Below are 22,618 nucleotides of genomic sequence, written 5' to 3' on the forward strand. Positions count from 1 at the left end.
GGGGGGGGGGTCCTGGGTCCTGGGTCCACTCTGTAATTGGTTAATACTCTAAATATTGTGATTGGGTCCCACCAAAAGTAACGAACACTCTAAGCAATGTGTATAGTTAAAGTTGCTGCCAATGCTGTTACCCGATAATGATTGGATCACTGTACCTGTGTCTCAATTTCCTGTAACTCCCCCTTCCCAAAACCCATAAAAACCCTGCTCAGCTCTTGTTCGGGGCTCTCAGCAAGGATCCACCGCGCTGGTGAAGTCTGTGAGACAGAGCTTAGGCCCGGCGAGCCTAAGCCCGTAATAAAGCCCTTTGCTTTTGCATTCATGACTCGGTCTCCCTGATGGTCTCTGGTTTTGGAGGATGATATTGTGATCTGGGCATAACACCCCCAACCAAAGGAAATTTTAAAAAGCAAGTGTCTTGTGGCCCCCATAATAGCAAGAAACAGAAACGTACTGAAATTAGCCCAGTGAAAGGTGTGGTGGTGGTGGTGGTGGCAGTGGAAGTGATTATAATGCTAAAGATCAGACTGAATCCAAGGGAGGCTGAATGATTAAACACGAAGAAAGGGAGGAATTGGAGAGGTCCAAGGACTTTGCAGGATTACAGAGATTTACTAATTTGCATTCCCTCCTTCACCAATTTAATTTATTCTGTCCCTCCAGGGTTGTTTAAAGGAGTACCTTGCAAACTTCAGAGGGCCCAGGCATCACCTGGAGATCTCGTTAAAATGCAGATTCTGATTCAGTAAATCTGGGGAGGGAGACCCAAGAGTCTACAGCTCTAACAAGCTCCCAGGCGATGCTGCCGTTGCTGATTGTGGCGCGCACACTTTGAGAGTAGCAAGAACTTAGGCCACTAATTCACAAGCTGCAGTTGGAATCACCTGAGAAAATTTTAAACTTGACGCCTGGATTCCACCCTTCCAGCAGGTTCTGATACAACTGTTTTGAAATGTGACTTGAGAATTAGGATTTTTTTTTTTAAAGCTCCCCAGGTATTTCAAATGAGCAGCAAAGTTTGACAGTCACACTTAGGTGAAATTCTCAGGGGATTTGGAGTGGCTTCTCTGAGGTTAGGTATCCCTCCTGGTCCAGGCAGCTATGCGTGCATGTGGGGCTTACGAAGTACGAACCCATCAGCCATGCTTGGGACTCTATTGCCTATTTGGTGGCTTGGTGTGCAAAAATCACGAATACGTTCTGGCATTCCCATTTTCTAGCTGGATGGTCTGCTCCAGAAAGTCTGGTTTCAGAACGCTTTCCGTCTTAGTCTTTTTGAGTGAAAGGTGGCAGCTATGGTTTCTGATCCACATCCCACTCAGGGTCTTTTGAGGTTCAGTGCCATGTTGTTCCATCAGGGGGTTCAGGGGAGAATAAAGAGGGAAAGCTTCCTAAGGAACTCAGGCTGGCTTTCCACACAGAGCCCGTGGGTCTCAGGGTGGTGCAGACATGAGTATTTTTACAAGCCTCCCCCAGATGACCCATCTGTGCATCCCTGGCTGTGAACCATTGATCAACTGAGATCATGTAATGAAACCTTTGAGGTGTCCTTGACTCTTCTACCAAACCCCATGGATTAAAGCTCCCGAAATAGCTCTTGAATCTCTCCATCCATCTCATCCCTAGAGCCTTATTCAGAGACTAATGTAGAAAGTTTCCTCAGCCTCCAACTCTCCCTAATTCCCTGCGATCCATCATCCGAGGAGCGGCCGGTATCATCTTTCTAATACAGGAACCGCTTATGTCATTCTTCCGATCAGGATAAAGTCTGAAGCCTTAGAGCAGTGTGCAGGGATGTTCATGGTGTGGCCACACCTTGCTTCCCACCACTCTCCCCCCATTCCCTGGGCTCCAACAGTACTGCCACCCCCAGGAAGGTGCTGTTCTCTCTCACCGTTGTGCTGCTACTTGGGATGACCCTTCCCCATATTTTCCTGACAAACTCCTGCTTTTCCTCTCCCTGCTCAACCATCCCCTTCCCTGCAGAGCCCTCCCAGACCCATCCTGCTCCCCATCCGAGGTGGAGGGAGGCTTGGGGCTGCATCTCTTTTATGGATCTTAGGGTATATTTCAAAAGATGAAGAAGTGCCCAGAGAGAGTTACTCAAAAAGTTATCATTGTGTCTATCATTTGGCGACAAGTCAGACATCTTACTTGGAGAAGACATGGCCAAGGGACCTTTCTGCTCTGTACCCATCCACTCCACGATGAACCAGCATAATCCTCAGATTGGGAGAGGCATGCATCTAGTGCTACACAAAGAAACTCCAAGAGGTACGTAAGCACAGGCAAGTTATGAGGGAATTTCTAGATCCTTAACTTCTATATTTACTTTTGCTTAAACCTATCTTTCCGCGCAAGTGCTTGTTACTGAGACCTCGTGCTGGTCCTCCCCTCTTTCCTCCCTTACACAACCAGACTCCCCTCACTTTACCAAAGATACACCTACTCCCACCCATCCCAGATCTTACAATGGTTCAGGGATCCAGTTCCAAATACCAAAATGTCTGGGGCACCAAAGAGAATGAGGAGATGGGCTGTTGGTGAGCTCCTGTTATCAACGCACCAAAATTACCCACACTTATCTCCCTAGATTGGCAGTTCCATTAACGCTTTGTTTTTTATTTCTATTTATTTATTTACTTATTTTTTAAGTAGGCTTCATGCCCAGGTGGAGTCCACGCAGGGCTTGAACTCACAACCCTGAGATCAAGACCCGAGCTGAGATCAAGACTTGGGTGCTTCACTGACTAAGCCACCCAGGCACCCCTAATTTTTAAGATTAATAGTTATTTATCAAAAAATGTTAATATATGATATGGTTTTGTCAATTGCATAATAGTAATGAAGTAATGAAGTAATGAATCAATTATACCTAAAGAAAAAATTTTTAAACAGTTTGAGCTTTCTGTTCAGGGAAAATAAAAATAATAATTTCAGTCTATAGATATGGTTTTTTGGCTAAAAAACATGATGGAGGCCCAACAGGAGACTTCCAAGCCCAAAAACATATTAGTCTTAGAAACAAATTTAATGGGGGGAAATATAATGAAAACAATGATTTCAAGGGGAAAAGATGTGATGCACAAATTCCAGCTACATTTTTCAAGTGGATGTTGGCAGGTGCCAGATAGGTAGGTTCATTGACTCCATTACAAAGAGCCATGTAGTGGCTTATGTTAAAATGCCAACACTTAGAGCAGCTATTGCGCCCTTTGCAACTAATTAAAATCTGCATTGAAATATTTTAGATGCTAGCTTTATAATATGCAATGTGGGTTCATGGTTTAAAAAGAATTTTAGGATGTAAATGTGAGGGGAAACCCAGGAAGATCGTGCTCAAAGTGATGTTGGGCATCATTTCTGGGTGAGGGATGGAAGGCCCAAGTGGCCAGGGGTAGAGTCTGGATGAGGGGAGGGGATGAAGATTAGGAAAGTGGGGCTGGATGTAGAGACTGGGCCCTCCTGAGGGCAGTGGGAAAGTTCTGGACAGTGTTCAATACAGGACACACTGAGGCAACATGTGGGCGGTGATATTTTGAAGGTCCAGCCCAACAGCCTGGACCAAACCAGGTGGTGGGTCAGCTTCAAAATCATGTATGTGAGAGGTGATCAGCCTGGATTCCAACCAGGAACCGTCCTCCACTCCCTAGGTTGGGGAGGAGGCTGGTAAAGATGCCAAGACATCGCATCAGGGCACTGGACTTCAGAAGAAGGTTCTCATATCAGGGCAGGTGAGCCACTGCAACAGGTAACTCCAGTCTCTCAAGGGTTTAATTCAGAGAAGTTTTTCTCCTTCATTGTAGGGAATAAGCTTAGGAATTCCCTGGGCTTGCACCAACAGGTTAACAAGGCATAAAGAATTACAAAGCCACAGGCTGCTCACACCCAAGCTTGGGTAAACAAGATTAGGCCCCCAGGATAGAGTAGGGGGCGCAAAGGCCCCCAGGATGGGGGGGGCAAGGGTCCCTAGAATAGGAAGGGCGGGGCAAAGGCCCCAATACAAAGGTATATGAGGTAAGCAAGATTAGGTATTCACAGCGAAAATGCCCTCAATTTAGTACTATAGCTGAAAGCTGCTTTCACAGGAAGGAAGGACCAAATTAGGTCAACAGGTAAATAGGGCTCTAGGCTGCAGTGGGTGAAGTTGCCCAGAGCAGAGCTAATTAGTAAAAGAAAGGTGCCTTGTAGACCCTGAGGTTATATATTCTTTCTTATCCCCTAGGCTGGCTAAAATAAACAGACATGGTGCCTCATGTCAGCCATTAACATCCATCTACCTGGTGCCAAGATTTTGGTTTATATTGACCCAAACCCCTAACACCGTATATCTTCAACCCCCCCCTTTCCCTAATGCCCAGGAGTTAATGTTCACAGATTCATTGTTTCTTTGTGCATGCCCATCATGTGTGTAAACCTTCTGATCTTAATAAATATGGAGTAAGGACTCTTATTTAGAGCTCTTGTCTTTTCCTGGACATTAGCCATCTCACATTTTAATCCTGCATCCACTTTCTTGCTGGACAAGAAAGATCTTTAGACCCAGAGTCTACAACATTTCATGTCATAGTTTAGTGACTCAGGGACCTAAGTCCTTTCATTGTCTCTGTCTTTTCAGGGCATCTGCTGGAGCCAGAAGAAAGGGAGAGGGACCATGTGGCAATGTTTATGGGCCAGTTATAAAGTGACAGCCATGCTCACATCTACTCATATTCCAGTAGCTGGAATTTTAGTGGTATGGCCACACTAAATGCAAGAAAGACTGGAAAAGGTGGTCTAGTTGAATGTCTGAAAGGAAAAGGAATGGATTTGGTAAGCCATTGACATATTGTCTACCCTTATTGGGACGGCATGTGCCTGGGACTGTGGGTGATTAGCAGGAGTTAACATACATATAGTGTACCGTGTGTATATATACATATATATATATATGTGCATACATATATACACACGGTATAAACACTGTGCCTGTTTATATATACTATATACACACACACTATTATGTATATATATATTATATATGTGCATATAGTATATTGCATATGTGTATATAGTATATTATATGCATATATACACACACATATTGTATATGTCTATATATACAGTTGACTCTTGAACAACATAGAGGTTAGGGGAACTGACCCTCTGCACAGTTGAAAATCTGCATATGACTTTTTTAAAATTTTTTAAATGTTTTTTAAATTTATTTTTGAAAGAGAGACAGCAGGAGCAGGGGAGGGTCAGAGAGAGAGAGAGACATTGAATTCAAAGACAGGCTCCAGGCTCTGAGCTGTCAGCACAGAGCCCGATGCAGGGCTTGAAGCCACGAACCGTGAGACCATGACCTGAGCCGAAGTCGAACGCCTAACCGACTGAGCCACCCAGACACCCCAAAAAATCTGCATATGACTTTTGACTCTCCCAAATCTTAACTACAAACAGCCTACTGTTGACTGGAAGCCTTACTGATAATATAGTCATTTAACACATATTTTGTATGTTAGATGCATTATATATTGTGTTTTTCCAATAAAGTAAGCTAGAGAAAAATATTAAGAAAACCATAGGGAAGAGAAAATATATTTACAGTACTGTAGGGCATTTATTGAAAGAAGTCTGCATACACATGGACCCTCACAGCTCAAACCCTGTTGTTCAAGGGTCAAATATAGGTATACATCTATGTGTGTGTATATACACATACAGGTGTAGGCACAAGGACAGTACAGGTATGGCATAGGTGTAGTACAGGTGTACTTATTGGGGAGACTGAGCTGCACCTGAAGGCAGAATCTAGCAGGATTCAGCTCAGGTCATGATCTCATGGTTCATGAGTTTGAGCTCCGCATTGGACTCTGTGCTGACAGAGCTACAAGTGTCAGCATTTTAGTACCATTCAGTACACTGGTTAAAATAAAGGTCTCTCAAATCCCAAGGCAGCAAAGCTAGCTGAAAATTAGTGATGCCTCATGAATTTTATGATTATAAAATCCATCTCAGAGACACAGTTTGGTTCATGAGGTGGCCACACTCTCTCCCCTGTTTACTCATCCATGTGGAACTACGATGTCTCACAAACATAGCAGTGGCTCCGGAATCAAGTATTTGCAGAATGAAAATGCATCCACTAAAACACTCAATGCATAGTCTGACCCTGTTGTAGCATATCACTAGTGAAATCAAGTCAAGCAATTTTATTAACAATGATTATTATTATTACAAAAAGCAAGAGTTTGTTGAATTCCTGTTACATGCTGGACAGTGCTCTTAGTGTTTTATTTCTTTTTTTTTTCTTAAGTCTATTTATTTTGAGAGAGAGGGAGAGAGAGAGAAAGAATCCCAAGCAGGTTCTACGCTGTCAGCATGGAGCCTGATGTGGGGCTTGAACCCATGAACCATGAGATCATGACCTGAGCTGAAACCAACAGTCAGATCCTGAGCCAATTCAGCCACACAAGCACCCCAAAGCTAGGTGTTTTATTTTATTTAAAAAATATTTTATGTTTATTTTTGAGAGAGAAAGAGAGAACGTGATCAGGGGAGGGGCAGAGGGAGAAGGAGTTGCAGAATCTGAAGCAGGCTCCAGACTCTGAGCTCCGAGCTGTCAGCACAGAGTCCAATGCGGAGCTCAAACTCATGAACCATGAGATCACGACCTGAGCTGAAGTCGGACACTTAACCACTGAGCCACCCAGGTGCCCCCCAAATCTAAGTGCTTTAGGTGAGTGTTCTCACTTAATCCTGGTAACAACCCTACAAGGACAGTGCTGTGATGCCCATTGTACAGATAAAACTCAGGGTGATTTGGTGAATTGTCTATGTCACACGGATGTTGAGTAATGGATCTGGGATTCACATCCAGGCTTCCTGCTCCCTGCTCAGCCTCCCAACTGTGGCAATTGTCGTTGGCCTTTGCTGAGCACCTAATTTAAACCATGGAGTGGAGTGGTGAAGAGTACAAACTCTCAAATCAGCCTTTCTGCCTGGGTGTAAATTCTGCTTACTTCCTTTTCTGAGTCTATTTCTTTATCTGTAAACCAGGGACAATGCTAGCACCCATCACAGTGTAAGAATTAAAGGAGATGTGGCAGGTAGAGGCCTAGGACTCTTACTGTTAGCTTTTCCTATTGTTTCCTGGCACTGGGCCAGGCTTTGCAGGATGAAAAGAAGTCCAAGAGAGGGGCCTTTAGACCCAAGTCCACACCGACTCAAAGCCCAGAAAGGCAGGGGGATCTCACTGGGGCCTTTCTTCTCTAAAAGGTCCTTTTGATTTATTAGCAAGAAGCCATGCGCAGACTACAAAGGCGAGATTTCAATAATTCTCACCCAGCTCCTGGCTAAAGATGTCCCAGAAGACTTCTAAGCCAGTGATTTTCAAAGAGGGAATTTAATTCATATGCCTTGAAGAGGGGGCCTGAGTGGGGTGGTTTGTTATATTTTAAGTGGGAATGGAAGAGCCATCCCACGTGGGCAGCACGTGATGGACCCTGGGGACTGAGGGCCTGAGGATGACCAGGCTTCTACACAGCCTGGCGTCCTATCTGTTCCTGCCATCTTAGAGGTCAAAGCCTCCCCAGACGCGGAGATGCAGTAACCTCCCGTAAGAGATTTGAAGACGCCAAATACAAAATCAACCTCCACTTGTAACTGCTCGATCTAAACAGGAAGATGCCACCAAGCAGACGGATGCCCACCGACCTGTGCACAAAGCTAGGATCCTTTAGGGAAGTCAGAAGATGAAACCACATCTATGTAGCACCCCTCATTCCCACACCTCCAACCGCCTGCTCCATCTTCTGAGCAGGAGAATTGTTTTCTGTCCTCTTGGAAGGGATGAATGGTCTGAGATGTTGAACTGGAGAAATTGCTCCCCACCCCGCTCCCTGAGGCTCCCCACGGCAGTTATTAGTTGAGGACCTATCATGTGCCAGAGACTATACATTTGTTAGGATGTTCATTCTCCCCACAACACTCATCGGTGGAGATTACATCTTCACTTCACAGATGAGGAGATTTAGGTTAAAAAGTGCTTAGTGCCGCTCAGGGTCATACACCTGCTAAGTGACAGATTTGAATCATCGAGCTCCTCACCAGAGTCCCCTTCTCTTATGCCTGTGATGCTGAGTTCCTGGGCTTGGGCTACAGCCCATGCAGTGCCCGTGTTTGGAGCTCTCCACGAGAGTCTAATGGGCTGCCAGGGCTGGAACCACTGCACTGCATCAGGCTTCCTATAAATCCTCAAATGGGGACTTTATTCCATCTTGCATTACAGATTCTTTTGGGGAGTCAGGGTAGCTGTGGATCTCCCCTACGGAAAAATAAATGTTTATACACAAAAAGTTGCATACAATTTCAGGTAATTATGGAAATTTTGAAGCTTCTTCATGGATCCCCCAAGAGTCATAAATTCAAATTAAGGTCAAGTCTGTAGATCCTTGCTTCCAATTACTTGGCCACACACAGGAGTTGGTTGGAAGCCTTTAAACAATTCATTTCCTTTCTACTGATTCAGAATTGCTGGATCTGTAGTCCTGGAATATATTCCCAGTTGATTCTTATACATCCAATCAGAAGCAGTCTTTGGACTGGTTTTTGGGAACCAGCTTTCTAAATGATGCCCGTCCAATGGATCAGAATTCATTTCTGTCACCTCTAATGTTGGACGATATGCTTAACCACCTGAGCCTTCTATTTTTACCTCTGAGAAATGGGAAAAACAATAGTCCCCATCTCACAGATTTGATATGGGATTAAATAAAATATTCCATGTCAGTGTTCAGCACAGGGTCTGGCACATAAGTGCTTAATAAATATTAATTTACCATTGATAAATTATTTAGTATGATTTGTCATTGATGTAATTGATCTCTATAAGTGGGCTTTTGGTGATAGGATTGGGAACAGAATCTAATTTCTAGCACACTATCAACAAAGATACATGAAAGAAAGGAACAAATTCAAAGTTTATTAAGCATTAAGAATAACAGACAGATAAGGGTTTGGACTTAACAGCATAAACACCACCAATATCATGGTGTACAATTAAACTGACCTCACGTGAACTTGTACCTGTTTAACCGATGCAACCTTTGTGGTGTTGCCAAACAGATAATGATTATGGTGGTTGTTATGTTTGGGAAGGTTCTCCAAAATTAAAGATGTTATGATTCGACTTAAATATTCACACACACACACACACACACACACACACACACACACACACACATACACTTGGCCCTCTGCACAATGCACTGACTTCAGTTGTCATATCTAATCCAATCGAGATCTAGGATAAGGCTTTGCTCATTTTTAAAATGACATTATTAATTGTAGAGAAAATGAGGAGGAGACCTTGGCCTCCCCAGGGGGGCCCAAGAGCCCCAGCGGGGAGCCCCACCCTGAGAGCAGATGTCTGTCTAGCACAAGGTGCTCCGTCACCTGCAGCTTGCTGAGTCCGGGTTAAACCCGAGCACCCGCACTCCACACAGGCTCACGAGCCAAGCCAGGCTGGCTTGGGACGGCTCTGACGAACTCTGACAAAGGCTGAGTTTTCCTAAAAGGAACTCCAGGGGGAAATCAGATAAACAACCATAAAAATACAAGTATACCTCTGCATGTTACAGAATGCCCGTTGTTTTCCTCAGGGGTGAGTGGAAGAGAGAAGCTCCACTTAAAATTCTTTTAGGCTCAAGACCTTTTAAGTGCACATTTAGAATTATTGTGTGTTCCTCACAAAGCCGGCGAATCGGGAGGCAACCCTGGGTTCTCTGGCACAGCGTCCTACCCACCCAACGCCCCATCCCATCTGCACGCTCCTGGGACAAAGGTCCTTCTTCTTCGAGGGATGGCTTCCCCCAGGCCTGTCGCACAGGAAGATGAAAGGCCTAGCACAGTCTTGCCCACTGAATGTTTTGAAGGGTCGGAAGGTGGCCTCTTCTCCAGAGAAGGACGTGATCTCTTCCAGCCTCCTATTCCCCACCTGCAGCCTCAAACTGCATGAGGCGGGACAGGTTTTGCCTTTCTCGGCATGTCTAAGTCCACAGAAATGACTCCGCGACCTTGTCAGGAAGTCAGGCCGCTCATTCCAAATTGTGTCTCGATGTTGGCACGGTAGGATTTGGATTCATTTTTAATGGCCAAGTAATTAATCTCCGAGAGATGCTTCTGATGAAAAGGTGAAAAATGACAACAGGACTCTTTTAATAGCTGTGGTCTGCAGAGCTCCTCTGACCCTGGCTGATCCGAGTCATTCCAAATCGGGCCGCGGCTTCCGACACCATGGAGCAGAACTGCCTTGTTGACTGGTTAACCGCCCCCGACAGAAGGCGGCGAGCGCAGGAATGAGTGTTCATGTGTGTGTGGGACAGCGACCTTCACATAAGGCACGTGGACGGACTCCGAAGATTTGAAGATTTCAAGACGAGGTAGGTTTGTGAAACCTCTGCTGGCACACCACAGACTACATTTTATTATGATCTTTTTATTTCCTCTGAAGACACGGGCTTGTCTTCGTTTTAGCAACTCCTGTCCCTGAATAATTCTGCTGCCTCTGGTCTCTCTACCTATAAAAGAGCCAACCCTGCGTCCACCCGTGTCTGTGCCTGAATTTCGCTTATTCAGTTTGGCTTAATTTGGCCAAAGGTTTTGTTTCTTTTCTTCGTTGTATACCTGAACAATGCCTTTCGATTCCAATGCTCTCGCGTGTCCTACCGTAATCTGTAGCTCGGGACAAAATGACTATCTAGTAGAAATATCCTTCTAGTCAGATTTCCCAAGACTATGACACTGAGACAGAAGCGTTGCTGGTGGATGGACAAGGGGACCACCAGGCCACTCAAGAATTAGATACTCTGGAGGCAGGAGACTAGAAAATCCCATTGATGAAGGGTGTTTTAATCTAGCACAAAATGTTTCTTTGCAATAACAGCAGAATCTCTTAACATTACACAACTTGGTCAAACAAAAGAACAATCATCTTTAAGGTCAAAACATCTACCAAATTATAAACCATACATGTGACACCGATGTCAACCTTATACTGCATAAGACGCACGTGCCCACAGAGGGGAACAGGATTGTTTGGGGTGCTTGCGGTGGTATTTCATTCCAGAAACTTGTAACTTTGAAATGAACGTTTTCATGGCAGATGCTTTTCCTAAAAAACACTGTATCAGCCAATAAATATTTGACTAACATCCACTTTGTGCTTTTGGGTGACGTTAACTGACTTCCTTCTGAGACCTAACAGGAAACAAGAAAGCTCCTTATATATTTTAGAGCGGGATTTGTCACACCAAGCTTCGATACTGTCATAAAATTTTAATTTAAAGCATAAAACATGCTGATGTATCAGTGATAGGCTTAAAATATTAAAGACTTCAAAAACCCCCAAGCGCTTCTTCTCTGTACAACACTGATGAATATATATCTTTGCTATATAATTTTAAAACATGGAATAGTTTTCCTTTTCTCTTTGCTATATATAATATATGTCTTCCAAAATACATTGTCAGTATTTATATCTGAAAAATACTGTACAAAAAAGAACTTCCTATAATTACTCTGTATAAACATTAAACAATTTAATAATCTCTCCTTTTGGTCTATAGTAAACATTTAAATTGATTGGATTAACCACAGTTTGTGACAACACCATCCTCTTCTGAGATACACCAGTGTCTTTTACATTCATTTTTCAGAAGTCCTCTTTAAAAGAGCACATACTTTCAAAAAGCAAACAGAAAATAAGAAACATAAGCTCCAGAATCATTAATTTATGAAGCATTCAAAAATGACACCACTAGGAAAAGGGGTCTTACAAAACATCAACGTATTAACTTAGTTAACTGATTTTTAAAAACAGCAAGGTATAATTCACAAAAATATATATATTACCAAAAAACGGGGAAAACTGAATCTTAAGTAATTGTTTTGAATATCAAGAGGAGTATGGAAAAAGGGAACTAGAAAAGTGGGGGAGGGGAGAGCGGAGAAAACAAAAGCAAACACATCAATGTCAAAAGCTGTTCCAAGATGCAATTTTTTTTTTTTTGGCTCCTACACTGATAAATTAATCCCTCGTTCTTAGACCTGGCATTTCCCTCTGCTTCCTTGTCCTGGGGATGTTCTGGGCATGCTCAAATGCATTACTGTAATTTTCGTTTTTTAAAAGACAGTGAAATTCTTAGGTAGGGAACATATCCTATGTCCACTAGTAATACTCAGGCAGCATGCTCTAGCGCACAATAGGATTATTGCTTTAGGTACAGACGGTGCAAAAACACACTCTGTGTTCTAGAATAGTACTCTTACTTACCTGGGGTTGGTAGAATTAAAAGGAAACTTAGTAAATAGCAGTAAGTAAATATGGGATCTAATAAATCTAAACAGCACTTGAAATTTGAAGACAATTATCACCAAAACTGAAAATATGAGGAAAGCAACCTATAACTGAAGAGAGAGAGCGCGAGCGAGCGCTGCAGTGTAGTGCTAAGTGATTTCTGTGCACCTTATTAGCATGGTAACTTACAGATTAAACAGAAACAAGAGCTCGTAGTCTTGACAACTGAGATCTAGTATTTTACCAGGGCCCTGCTTGGTGGAGCCCAGCAGAAGGTCCTGGAAGAGCAGGCCGGAGCCACCAGAGAGTGACGCGGGAAGGAACAGGAATGGGGGAGGAGGGAGGGGCAGGAGACCCCATGAGGCGTCTCCACAGTCCAGTAAAAACACGGCACCTTTCTTTTTCAGAGCTGAAAGATGAGGAGAGGGCTACCTTAGCGTGGCGAGTGCAAAGGCACACGCGCGCACGGCGGACCTCACGGGAGCACAAGCGCGCGTGCGCGTGCACGCACACCAGAATGTGCATCAGTCGTGTTTATGCCTCTGGTAAAGTGCTGATGTCAGAAAGGTTGGTTCGGGCGTGGTGCTATCAGGCGGGAAACACACTGTCCATCTACTGGAAAGCCAGCCCGCAAGACTGCCATCCTACAGGGGCCCGTGCCTGGCCTCGTACTTGGCAAGTATGTTCTTGCATTTGCCCAGCTCCTTCCGCAAGTCAGCCACCTCCTGGCGCAGGGCCGAGTTCTCCTTCTCCAGGAAGGATGCCCGGATTGCGATCTGGTTCTCCTTCAGCCGCCTGGCGTCGCGGGAACGCTTGGCTGCCATGTTGTTCTTCCTACGCCGGGCCCAGTACTTGTCATCCTGCTCATTAGTCACAGGGGGAAAGAAACAAGGATGTTAGATTTCAGCCGCGCAGGGCCCCGGGGTGGCGCCCAGGAACCCGGGACCCACGCATCTCACCTCGCGTCTCCTTCCCTGACAGTCTGCTTGCGTCTGAGACTACTGCTCCTGCGCCGTGGCTTCCCTCCCGCAGCGTGGACGCACCTGTTGCGGCGCGTCCCTCCTTACTCTCTGCCCTGCAGAACCGACGCCAGGGGCTGCATGGAAGCAGGCGGCTCACCTCACACCCTAAACTACATTCGGATCACTGTGCTTTCTTTGCCGAATGCTTTAAGAACCCTTTCCTTCCACGGGCGCTCATGTGCTTGTTGGTAAAAGTCCATACGTTATTGGTGCAAGGCGAGTTGACCATGCTTATCAACTATTTAAATGCACTACCACTGATGAAGCAGCTCGTCTTCTGGGATCTGCCTCCATCCATCTGCACGCATGTGCACACAGACACCAGGCACAGAATTTTCACTGTGGCATTGTCTCCAACAGAAGGAGATGGGGGAAACTCATCAGTGGAAATTTAATAAGTACATGATAGTGAAGTCATACAAAAGGATACTCTGCAGCTGTTACAAATAATGATCCAGCTGAACCAAAACGATGTTCACGATCTACCACAATGTGGGTGGAAACAAACGACAATTTGCTGATAAATATGTATGGTCTCATCCCACTTTGGTTAAAAAAAAATCACAATATTGTATATTCACAGAAAGAGGCCTGGAAGGATTTATACCAAGTTATGAAAAGTGGAGCCTCTAGAAGGGGAATATGAGGAGGGAACACCAAGTAGAGAAGTAGGATCTTTCACCTTTCATTTCTGATGTATCCTTGGTTAATTAAGATCCCTTCTGTTAATTAAAAACATAAGAAAAAAAGAAACCTCTCCACCTGCCACTGATCAGTATGCTCACATTTGGTGGCTAGCATTTAAATAATTTACTTTAATTTCCTGTTTAACTGTTCTCTAGGTCTTAATTCACCTGGATGCTATTTAAATATGGTCAGTGTGAAAGCAGTGTGTTCTCTCCCCCTCATCCTTGTCCCTCTCCCCAAAAGAGGAAAACCTTCCTAGGAAGGTTAAGACATGAACATCTTTTAGGTCTTACCAACTCATTTATGGAGCCACCTGCTGGGTTTTGCAAACCCCTCTTTCCAACAACTTTCAACAGCAAATCCCTCCATCCTAGCAAGGCTAATATTTGCAGTTACCTGTCACCCAGAATGAGTGACTTGAGGCCAGTTCTTCCCCTCCCCCAGGACTGCAAGGGGCAGTTGGCATTGGAGGAAGTCACATGGGTTGGCACCACGAGGGCAAGGAAGGTCCAAGGTCAGTGGTGCGCACCTACACCTGCCCATTACCCTTGGCAAACATGTGCCTTGCACAAAGACAGGACGGGTGATATAGAATGCCCGGGCATGCACCTTGTACGGGCCACTCACAACCTGGTACTGTTATTTATAAAGCATGCCTAGCTTTCCACATGTTTCATAATATGTGCCAGGGTGAAAAAATGATCTTCATCATAGCTGGTGCCAGCATCTTTCTTTCAGAGAAGAAGGCTGTCCTTTGAAGAATGCCTGGATAAGTCAGCTTCGGGCAGGTGCACCATGGCCGTCGGTGGGATTTGTCATTTGTTCTTGGAAAAGGGGACAAGGGGCCGAAGGAAGGGGAGAGAGGCCTGGCCAGCTGGCTGGGGCGGGCTGGGAGGAGCTAAGAGAGTCAGAGGACTTCACTGGAGGGAGGGAGGCCTTGAAGGCATATTAACAACAGTGGAGCCTCCAGTTCTGGTGGCAGCTGTTCGTCTACTTTGGTATAAGCCCCAATTCCACCCCCCATGGTAGTCTCAGTGAATCTACCACATTCAGTGTTCCTTGGGCATATAGTTTCCAGTGGGTCCAAGAACATTCAAAAGAGGGGCTGACTCAGGACGTATCAGTAACCGACACAGAGGAGCAGGAGCAGGGAGGTGAAGGAGTACATGAGAAGAAGCCCCTGGGAGGTGGCAGAAGCTTGGGGGGTAGAGGGAAGGGAAGGGGTGTACTGCCCTAGGCCATGGACGTGGTGGTGTGTGACTGGGTATCAAGGATCAGAGGGTCACCAGCTGACCTCAGGGGAACAACCAACATTTCTGTCTCTTAGAGCTCTTCTCACTTGTGAGGTGTTTTCATTTCCCAGCTTCCCCTGTCCACACATGCAGGCGAGCTAGGAAAGGTGTTGAGTGGGGACCATCTCAGGTGAGAGGGGCGCTGGGAAGCGGAGAGGAGTGGAGCGGGGGATGCAGAAGGCAGGAATGAAGGATACGAGGAGAAGGACCAGAAAACCCAGCTTGCCTCCCTTTGTTCCCGGGGCATGGTTGGGGGTGGGGAGAGCACTATAGGAGGGCCGCTGACAACTTTGCACCACATTCCTGTCCCCTTCTCTATTCCCAGGTGCAGGTGCCATCTGGCTAGCCGGTTGCCCCCACCCAGCAAGGGCCCACCCAGTCCTGCCCCATCATCTTCCAAAAGGAAGGCCTCGTTTGACACCGCCTCCCCCGGCCAGTCCCCTCCTGAAAGCCAGTGATCCCTTTCTCTTGCCAGACTAGAAGTTCCTTGAGAGTAGGAACACTATCAGTTCTGGCTCACCTTGGTGTATCCCCAGGGCTTGGAACACACAAGCCTTTGAAATATCTCTGTCAAGCGAATGAATGGACAGTTGAATATATTAAGACATCAAGGTGATTAAGCCGATTCTCAGCTAGGAATCCTGGTACTGCTTACGTCTCCTGGGGCATGCACGCTGACCCAAAGAAATGGCTCCACAGAGGGGTTCAGGCAGCTGTGGGTAAGACCATTTATTGGTGGGGCTATTTCACTCGTTTGGTTTGCTGGGGGCACAAATATGTCTCCCACCCACCTCTAGCTCAGTCCTCTCTGCTGGAAGGAGAAATAAGTTACAGCTCTGCTTCTTGTTTTGCATGAGATCATGGTCTGTGGCCTGAGGCTTCACTCACAACTGAAGAAATCCAAGGACACCTGGCAGGAGAATGTTCCTGCTTGCTACACACCTGCCATGGGAAAAGGCCAGGCATGGCCGTGACAGCCATACTATGCATAATTCCAGCCAACTGTTTTCACCTGGCCTCTTAGTTGCCAAGGTTACCTGGGTTATTAAGTGAGCTTGCTCTTTGCTTTGAACTTGGAAATCTGGAGACCCTGTGAAGTTCTGGCTGGAAGTTTTATCTACTGCTCAGCATTATCCTTCTGAACTACCCTCTGTTCAAAAGGAAATCCATGCTGCATGGCTCCCCAGTTGAGCTGAAGAGGTGAGCTCTAAAATACACACAGGATCGGGTGCTAAGATGAGAAAAAGCATCCAGTTGAAAGGAGACACTCAAGTTCCCAGGACCTAATCCCATGACCCTTTCTTATCTTATCTTAGTCTTGACCATCAGTTCCCTGACTTGTTTAGACTTTTTTAAAATTTTTATTTATTTACATAATCTCTGCACCCAATGCAGGGCTTGAACTCATGACCCTGAGATCAAGAGTTGCATGCTCTTCCAACTGAGCCAGCCAGGCGCCCCTTGTTTAGATTCTGAGGAGTGTTTACTATGAACTCCACACTTTTGATTCTTAGGGTGACAGCTACTGGTTTGTCACCCAAGGGACCCTGCTGTAGCCCCTTTCAAGGCCGACATGCTACAGTGTCCTTTCTGGAAAGTAGAAGACTTGGGGACCAGGCCTTCCACTAACTAGCAGTGTTCACCTCACTTCACCCTTCTATCTCTCCATTTCTTCAACTGCAAAACAGCAACTCTGGTCTAATGAACCCCTTTCAGCCCTGACATCTATGAGTCTGCTACGCTCAAGGTCATCTCAAGTATGTAGGTGACAGCAGTGACTTCAATCTGCGGGGTACCATTTCCTTTCTAGATGGCAAAAATAGGAAACAGGTTGAAACTAGTTCCAGGACAATGTTCCAAACCCCCAGGTTCCCAGCCTACAAGTGGCTTTCCCTCTGAACCAAAGTTAGCTTTGAGAAATGGGGGTCAGAAGTTAGAAAAAGGCTAATTATGCCCGATGTCAATGCCTCCAATATATACAATCAAATCTCGATTGTCCATATGATCGGAAGGAAACAAAACACAAGAAAGTCTAAGCCATGGCTAACTAAAATGGTTCTATTTTGGGGTTAGTGGACATGGCATAATTTTGGAAAGAATCCTCATTAATTATCATTAAATGTTTCATATTAATTTTGTTTCCAGTTCTATCATACTTCATAAGGTAAATTTATTTTCCTTTATAAATCATGTGTCCCCTCAACACAGATGAAAAAAAAACAAACAACTTGAAATTAACTTTCTGTTGAGCTATTCAAGTGACCATTATTTAAGAGACAGTAAACATTACATATCAACAAAATCAGGGAATCCACCAGCTTCCTTGAGAAAACCCCACCCAGGTCCAGGGTAGCAACGAGGAGAGAGGTCTTATCTCTAGCTGGTATTCCCTGGGGCCTATAGGGAAAAGGCAGCACTGATTATTAACAAGTTCCCCAAGGAAGGTAAGCCTTGGCGAACTATTGGTTCAGATGTCCTTTGCAGATAATTTCCTTTCTCTTTCCAACTCTGAAATATTTTGGGTTTGAGCTGATTTTATGGGGCTTGCGTAGCGTTCCCGTTCCCTACAGATAGCAGCAGGATTGTTTCCTTCATGGGCTGTAAATCACTCCAGCATTTTTATTGCTTCTTTTCTGTGCTATATCAAGACATGCAAGGCATATTTCAGAAGATACCCAGGGAGAAAGCAACTTGCCCACAGTTCACATGCCAAGAAATAGGATCAGAAATCACAAGTCTGTGGTTCACGAGCTTGTGTGATCTTCCTAGAGGTCACCCTTTTAATCTGCCTCTTGACCCCGCCCTCCATGTGCCCAAAGCCTGATGACCAGTTCCAATTTACCTTCAGATCATCAGGGATGAAGACTTTGCGCGCTTTCTTAATCATGGGCTGTGGCTTCAGTTCCTCCTCAGAGAACTTGCGTTTGCGAGGGTCAAACATTTCCTGGCCAGGGATGCTGGAGAGGGCAAGATCTGCCGGGTCTGGCTCATAACCCACAGGGACCTGGATGGTGTCAGGATCAATGGGACTCGGTGTATTGCGGTTTGCTGGCAACAGCTGACCTGGAACAAGGCAGGAGCTTTAATTCAGGAATACTACCGGAGCCCCAGACAGCTACTTGGTGATACTTCAGGATAAGTGGCAAAAGTCTTCAATTTACTTATATATGACTAACACTGTTTATTTTATTCTTCCTCATGATGTTACTGAGAACACAGCAGGTAGAGTATGACTTTACTCATGTCAGATCAGGCAAAACAAAGACTCACACACGTTTGCAAACTAAATTTAAAAAATATGGGGCACCTGGGTGGCCCAGTTGGTTAAGTCTCTGACTTGAGCTCAGGTCATGATCTCACAGTTCGTGAGTTCAAGCCCCACACTGGGCTCTCTGCTGTCAGCTCGGAACCTGCTTCAGATCCTCTACCCCCCTCTCTCTGCCCCTGCCTGACTCTCTCTCAAAAATAAACATTAAAAAACATTCATGCACATTCATTCTTTCCTAGAACACATTCCTGGAGCATCAGCTATGTGCCAGGTACTCTGATTTTTACCTTTATGGTGTTTTCCAGGCGAGTCAAGGAATCATCACTAGTTGGGATATAGGAAGGTGCTGAGACAGAAGTAAACATCACGTGTGTCCAGAGCATGGGGGACAGTATATAACACAAAAAAGGTTAGGGACAGTTCCTAGAGGTGACACTTGGTGTAGCTGCATCTTGAGTTAAACAGTAATTAGCAAAAAAAAAAAAAAAAAAAAAAAAGGTAATCTAGGGACACATACAAGCGAGAGGGCTGCCTTTTTGAGGGGCACAAGTCATCTTGGATAGCTGTGGCGCTGACTCAGAGCACGAGATGAGGTGGAGAGAGACATAAATGCCAGAGATGTGGTCAGGTTGGTGGGCAGTGGGGATGTTAGAAAAGGACCTGAATGTCACTGAAGGATTCTGAGCTCCGAAGTGACAGGCAGAGCTGAGGTCAGCAGAGGAGACTCAGGCAGTGTGAGGAATGGACCAAAGGAGGGATGGCTTCCAGGATGCTGTGACGACCTGTGTGTGCGTCTGTGTTGACACTGGAGGCAGTGGGAAGAGGGTAGGTTCAAGAAGCATTTGACAAATCAGAAAGGACACAGCAGAGGGGACCTGACTTTCACTTGGGGGTTCTGCAACCACTGAAATGCACAAATGTCACCAGAACAACGGGCTTACTGTGCTTCAGAATGCGTCTTACTGGTGAAAGTGAACTTAATGACAGGTGGCGATGTTTATGTGGGCAACTCTGCATCTCCACTTCTAATTTCATCTGAATTTTACAACTGTCCTTTTCACACCCATAGAATAAAGGAATAACGGAGAGGATACAGCCCGACTATGTTTGGCACACCGTCTCGCCTGCGCCCCCCCCCGCCCCGCCCCCACTGCCTTCCTCCTCTCTGCCAATGGTTGGACAACGTGTGCAAATCTCCTTTAGGCTTCATTAAAACCTACCCCAGGTTGAAGCACGAAGCCACGGGCTCACATTCTAGCTGAACTATAAAACCATGCTCATCCGTTTTCTGGAAAGGCCTGGTGGGGAGCCTGCAAAATGAATGTTCTGGGTGACCTTTCAGGTCCTCACTCTGCTTGGAGCTCTCTTTGTATCCTGCTTGCCAAAGAGGAAGACATGGGCCCCCGAGGCATTGGCAGAGGACAGAGATTTCTCATTAGCCAGCCTGCAGCTCAGTTATAGCTTCTAGAGACTGCTGGGTTTGGTATTGGATGGTGTCAAGCTAGATTTGATCTTGTGCCTCCTGACATCGCCTCAGAAAATGAGCCATATCTGAGTCAAATGGGGATTTTATTTTCCCTTTAGAAATTCTCTTTGAACTAGATAACAAATCTACCCAATGCCCTATCACTACCAGCACCACTGCACCAGCACCCCCCCCCCACACACACACACAGGCGTGTGCACCCGCTTCTACCCTCTGGAAGCGTCTCGTGGTTAATATTTCCCAAATCTAATTGCTACAAGTTACTTCACATTCTTCTTGAGGGCTTCAGAATTCTGTTAATTATTCTATATTGCAATGTTCTCCTTTATTACTTTATAAATGTTAAGCGTTACATACACACACACATACACACACACACACACACACACACACACACCTCCTCTACCTTACAACATGGTCTTTCATGTTTTATCTACTTTATCCCCATCCCTCCAGACCCGTGGTACCTACTTCAGAGTTGGGCTTCTACAAAGCATACTCCACATGTGATGGTGGCCCTCTGGGACGTTGGGTTCTGACATTCATTCATGGACATTCTAACACCATAGGCCGAGCTTTAGTTGGACATTCTTTCTCCCCAGCCCTTTCTGCAGTGGAAGTAGGTCATGCCTCCCTGCAGAATGCAGAAAACCTACCTGGACCATAGATGAGTTCAACGGCTTCCCCAGCATCAAACAGCACATGACAACGGACCCAAGTGAACCTGAGAAACACCTCCAGGTCCTCTTTATCCCCAGAGATACCCCTGTACTATCTTGTTTACCTACATTTTCTACGGAGTTAAGTCCGCTGGACTCACCACCCACCCCTTTATTCCAAAATGTCAACAGTTGGGTAATGGAAAGGAGAACCTTTATTATTTTGTTCTATCTTTGTAGACTTAAAAAAAATTTAAGTAAGAATTTTCAACTTAAGAATGTATGATTCCATACATTTTAAAAACTGCCAAAGACGTTGACTGGAAAATTTCCACAAATGCAGAATTATGTCAAGAAGGGCTCCTCTCCCCTGCCTCCAATCCACCTTGCTACTTTTCCCAGAGGTGACTGCCCTTAGCTGCCTGGTGAAAACCTTAGTTTTCACACATATGATCTAACTCAGTAGGATTATCCTACCACATGTCTTAAATTACTTTTTCAACATACCATATACAATTTCCCATGTTAGTATGGATAGAACCACTTTGTTCTATTTATTTATTTACTTAAGTTTATTTACTTTGAGAGAGAAAGGGAATGCATGAATAGAAAAGGAGAAAGAGAAGAAGAGAGGGAGAGAGAATCCCAAGCAGGCTCTGCACTATCAGGGCTTAAACCCACAAACTGAGATCATGACCTGAGCTGACGTCAGATGCTGAACCGACTGAGCCACCCAAGCGCCCCTACTTTGTTCTTTATTAAAGGGCTTATAGTACTACCTACTCATTCCCAGCTGATGGATTTTTAGGTGTGTATTTTTGTAGAAGAGATTCCTAGAAGTGGGAGTGCTCATCCAAAAGGGATGTACCTTTTATATTTATAAATGTGCTGGTAAACTGTCATATCTACTTACACTTGTACCAACATCTATGAGTGCATTTCTGCACAATTAAATATTAATTTTTAAAATGCTACCAATTTGGACACAAATATTACTATTGTTTTAATTTCCATTGCTATTATTACTAGTGAGACTGAATATCTCACATACTTATTATTTATTTCTCCTGCTATACATCACTTCTTCCTTCCTGTTGTTTGCCCCCTTTTAAATGGATTTTGTTGCTTATTCATTTGTAAGGACTCTTTATAGACTGGATATCATCCTTTCATCTGATTTATCTATAGAAAATATTTTCTCCATGACCACTGTTTTCTAACTTTGCTTATGGAGTTCTTTACTATTGGCAAGATCTTACATTGTAATATAGTAGTATTTTTTTAAAGTTTGTATATTTTTGAGAAAGACAGAGACAGCATGAGTTGGGGAGGAGTGGAGAGAGAGATAAAATCCTAAGCAGGCTCCACCACTAGCACAGAGCCTGATGTGGGGCTCAAACTCATGAAACGGTGAGATCATGACCTGAGCCGAAACCAAGAGTCAGACACCTAGCCAACTGAGCCACCCAGGCACCCATATAGTGTAGTAATATTTTGAAATCTTTTCATTTATGACTTCCATATCCACCCAAAAATTATATATGCACACATATGTATACACCTGTCTATATGTATTTTTTTAAATTAAAGTTCACTTATTTTGAGAAAGACAGAGAGTGAGCATGAGTGGAGGAGGGGCAGGGAGAGAGTAGAAAAATGGAATCCCAAGCAGGCTCTGCACAGTCAGCATGTAGCCCAACATGGGGCTCAAACTCACGAACCATGAGATCATGACCTGAGCCAAAACCAAGAGTCGATGCTTAACCGATTGAGCCACTGAGGCACCCAAACACATATATGTATTTATAGATGCATATTACTCTATAGTTTTCTCTAATACAACTCTAATGGATTTATATTTTCA

The 22,618-nt window shown here is 44.9% G+C and overlaps 1 protein-coding gene across 2 annotated transcripts in view; it reads right to left on the reverse strand.

Moving 5' to 3' along the window:
* Positions 1–8,944: 8,944 nt before the first annotated feature.
* The window catches only part of HLF (HLF transcription factor, PAR bZIP family member), a 51,333-nt gene continuing 37,659 nt past the window's right edge, over positions 8,945–22,618 (reverse strand). The window contains exons 3-4 of one of the 2 annotated variants that reach the window (XM_029927862.1): positions 18,184–18,404; positions 8,945–13,203 (exon numbers count right to left, since the gene is read on the reverse strand). In XM_029927862.1, coding sequence (XP_029783722.1) covers positions 12,985–13,203; positions 18,184–18,404 — 440 coding nt within the window. In that variant the 3' untranslated portion in view covers positions 8,945–12,984. The remainder of the gene's footprint in view (positions 13,204–18,183; positions 18,405–22,618) is intronic. The other variant, XM_029927863.1, reaches the window with a different exon arrangement.

Source organism: Suricata suricatta, chromosome 17, assembly GCF_006229205.1.
Source record: "Suricata suricatta isolate VVHF042 chromosome 17, meerkat_22Aug2017_6uvM2_HiC, whole genome shotgun sequence".
Lineage (NCBI taxonomy): Eukaryota > Metazoa > Chordata > Mammalia > Carnivora > Herpestidae > Suricata > Suricata suricatta.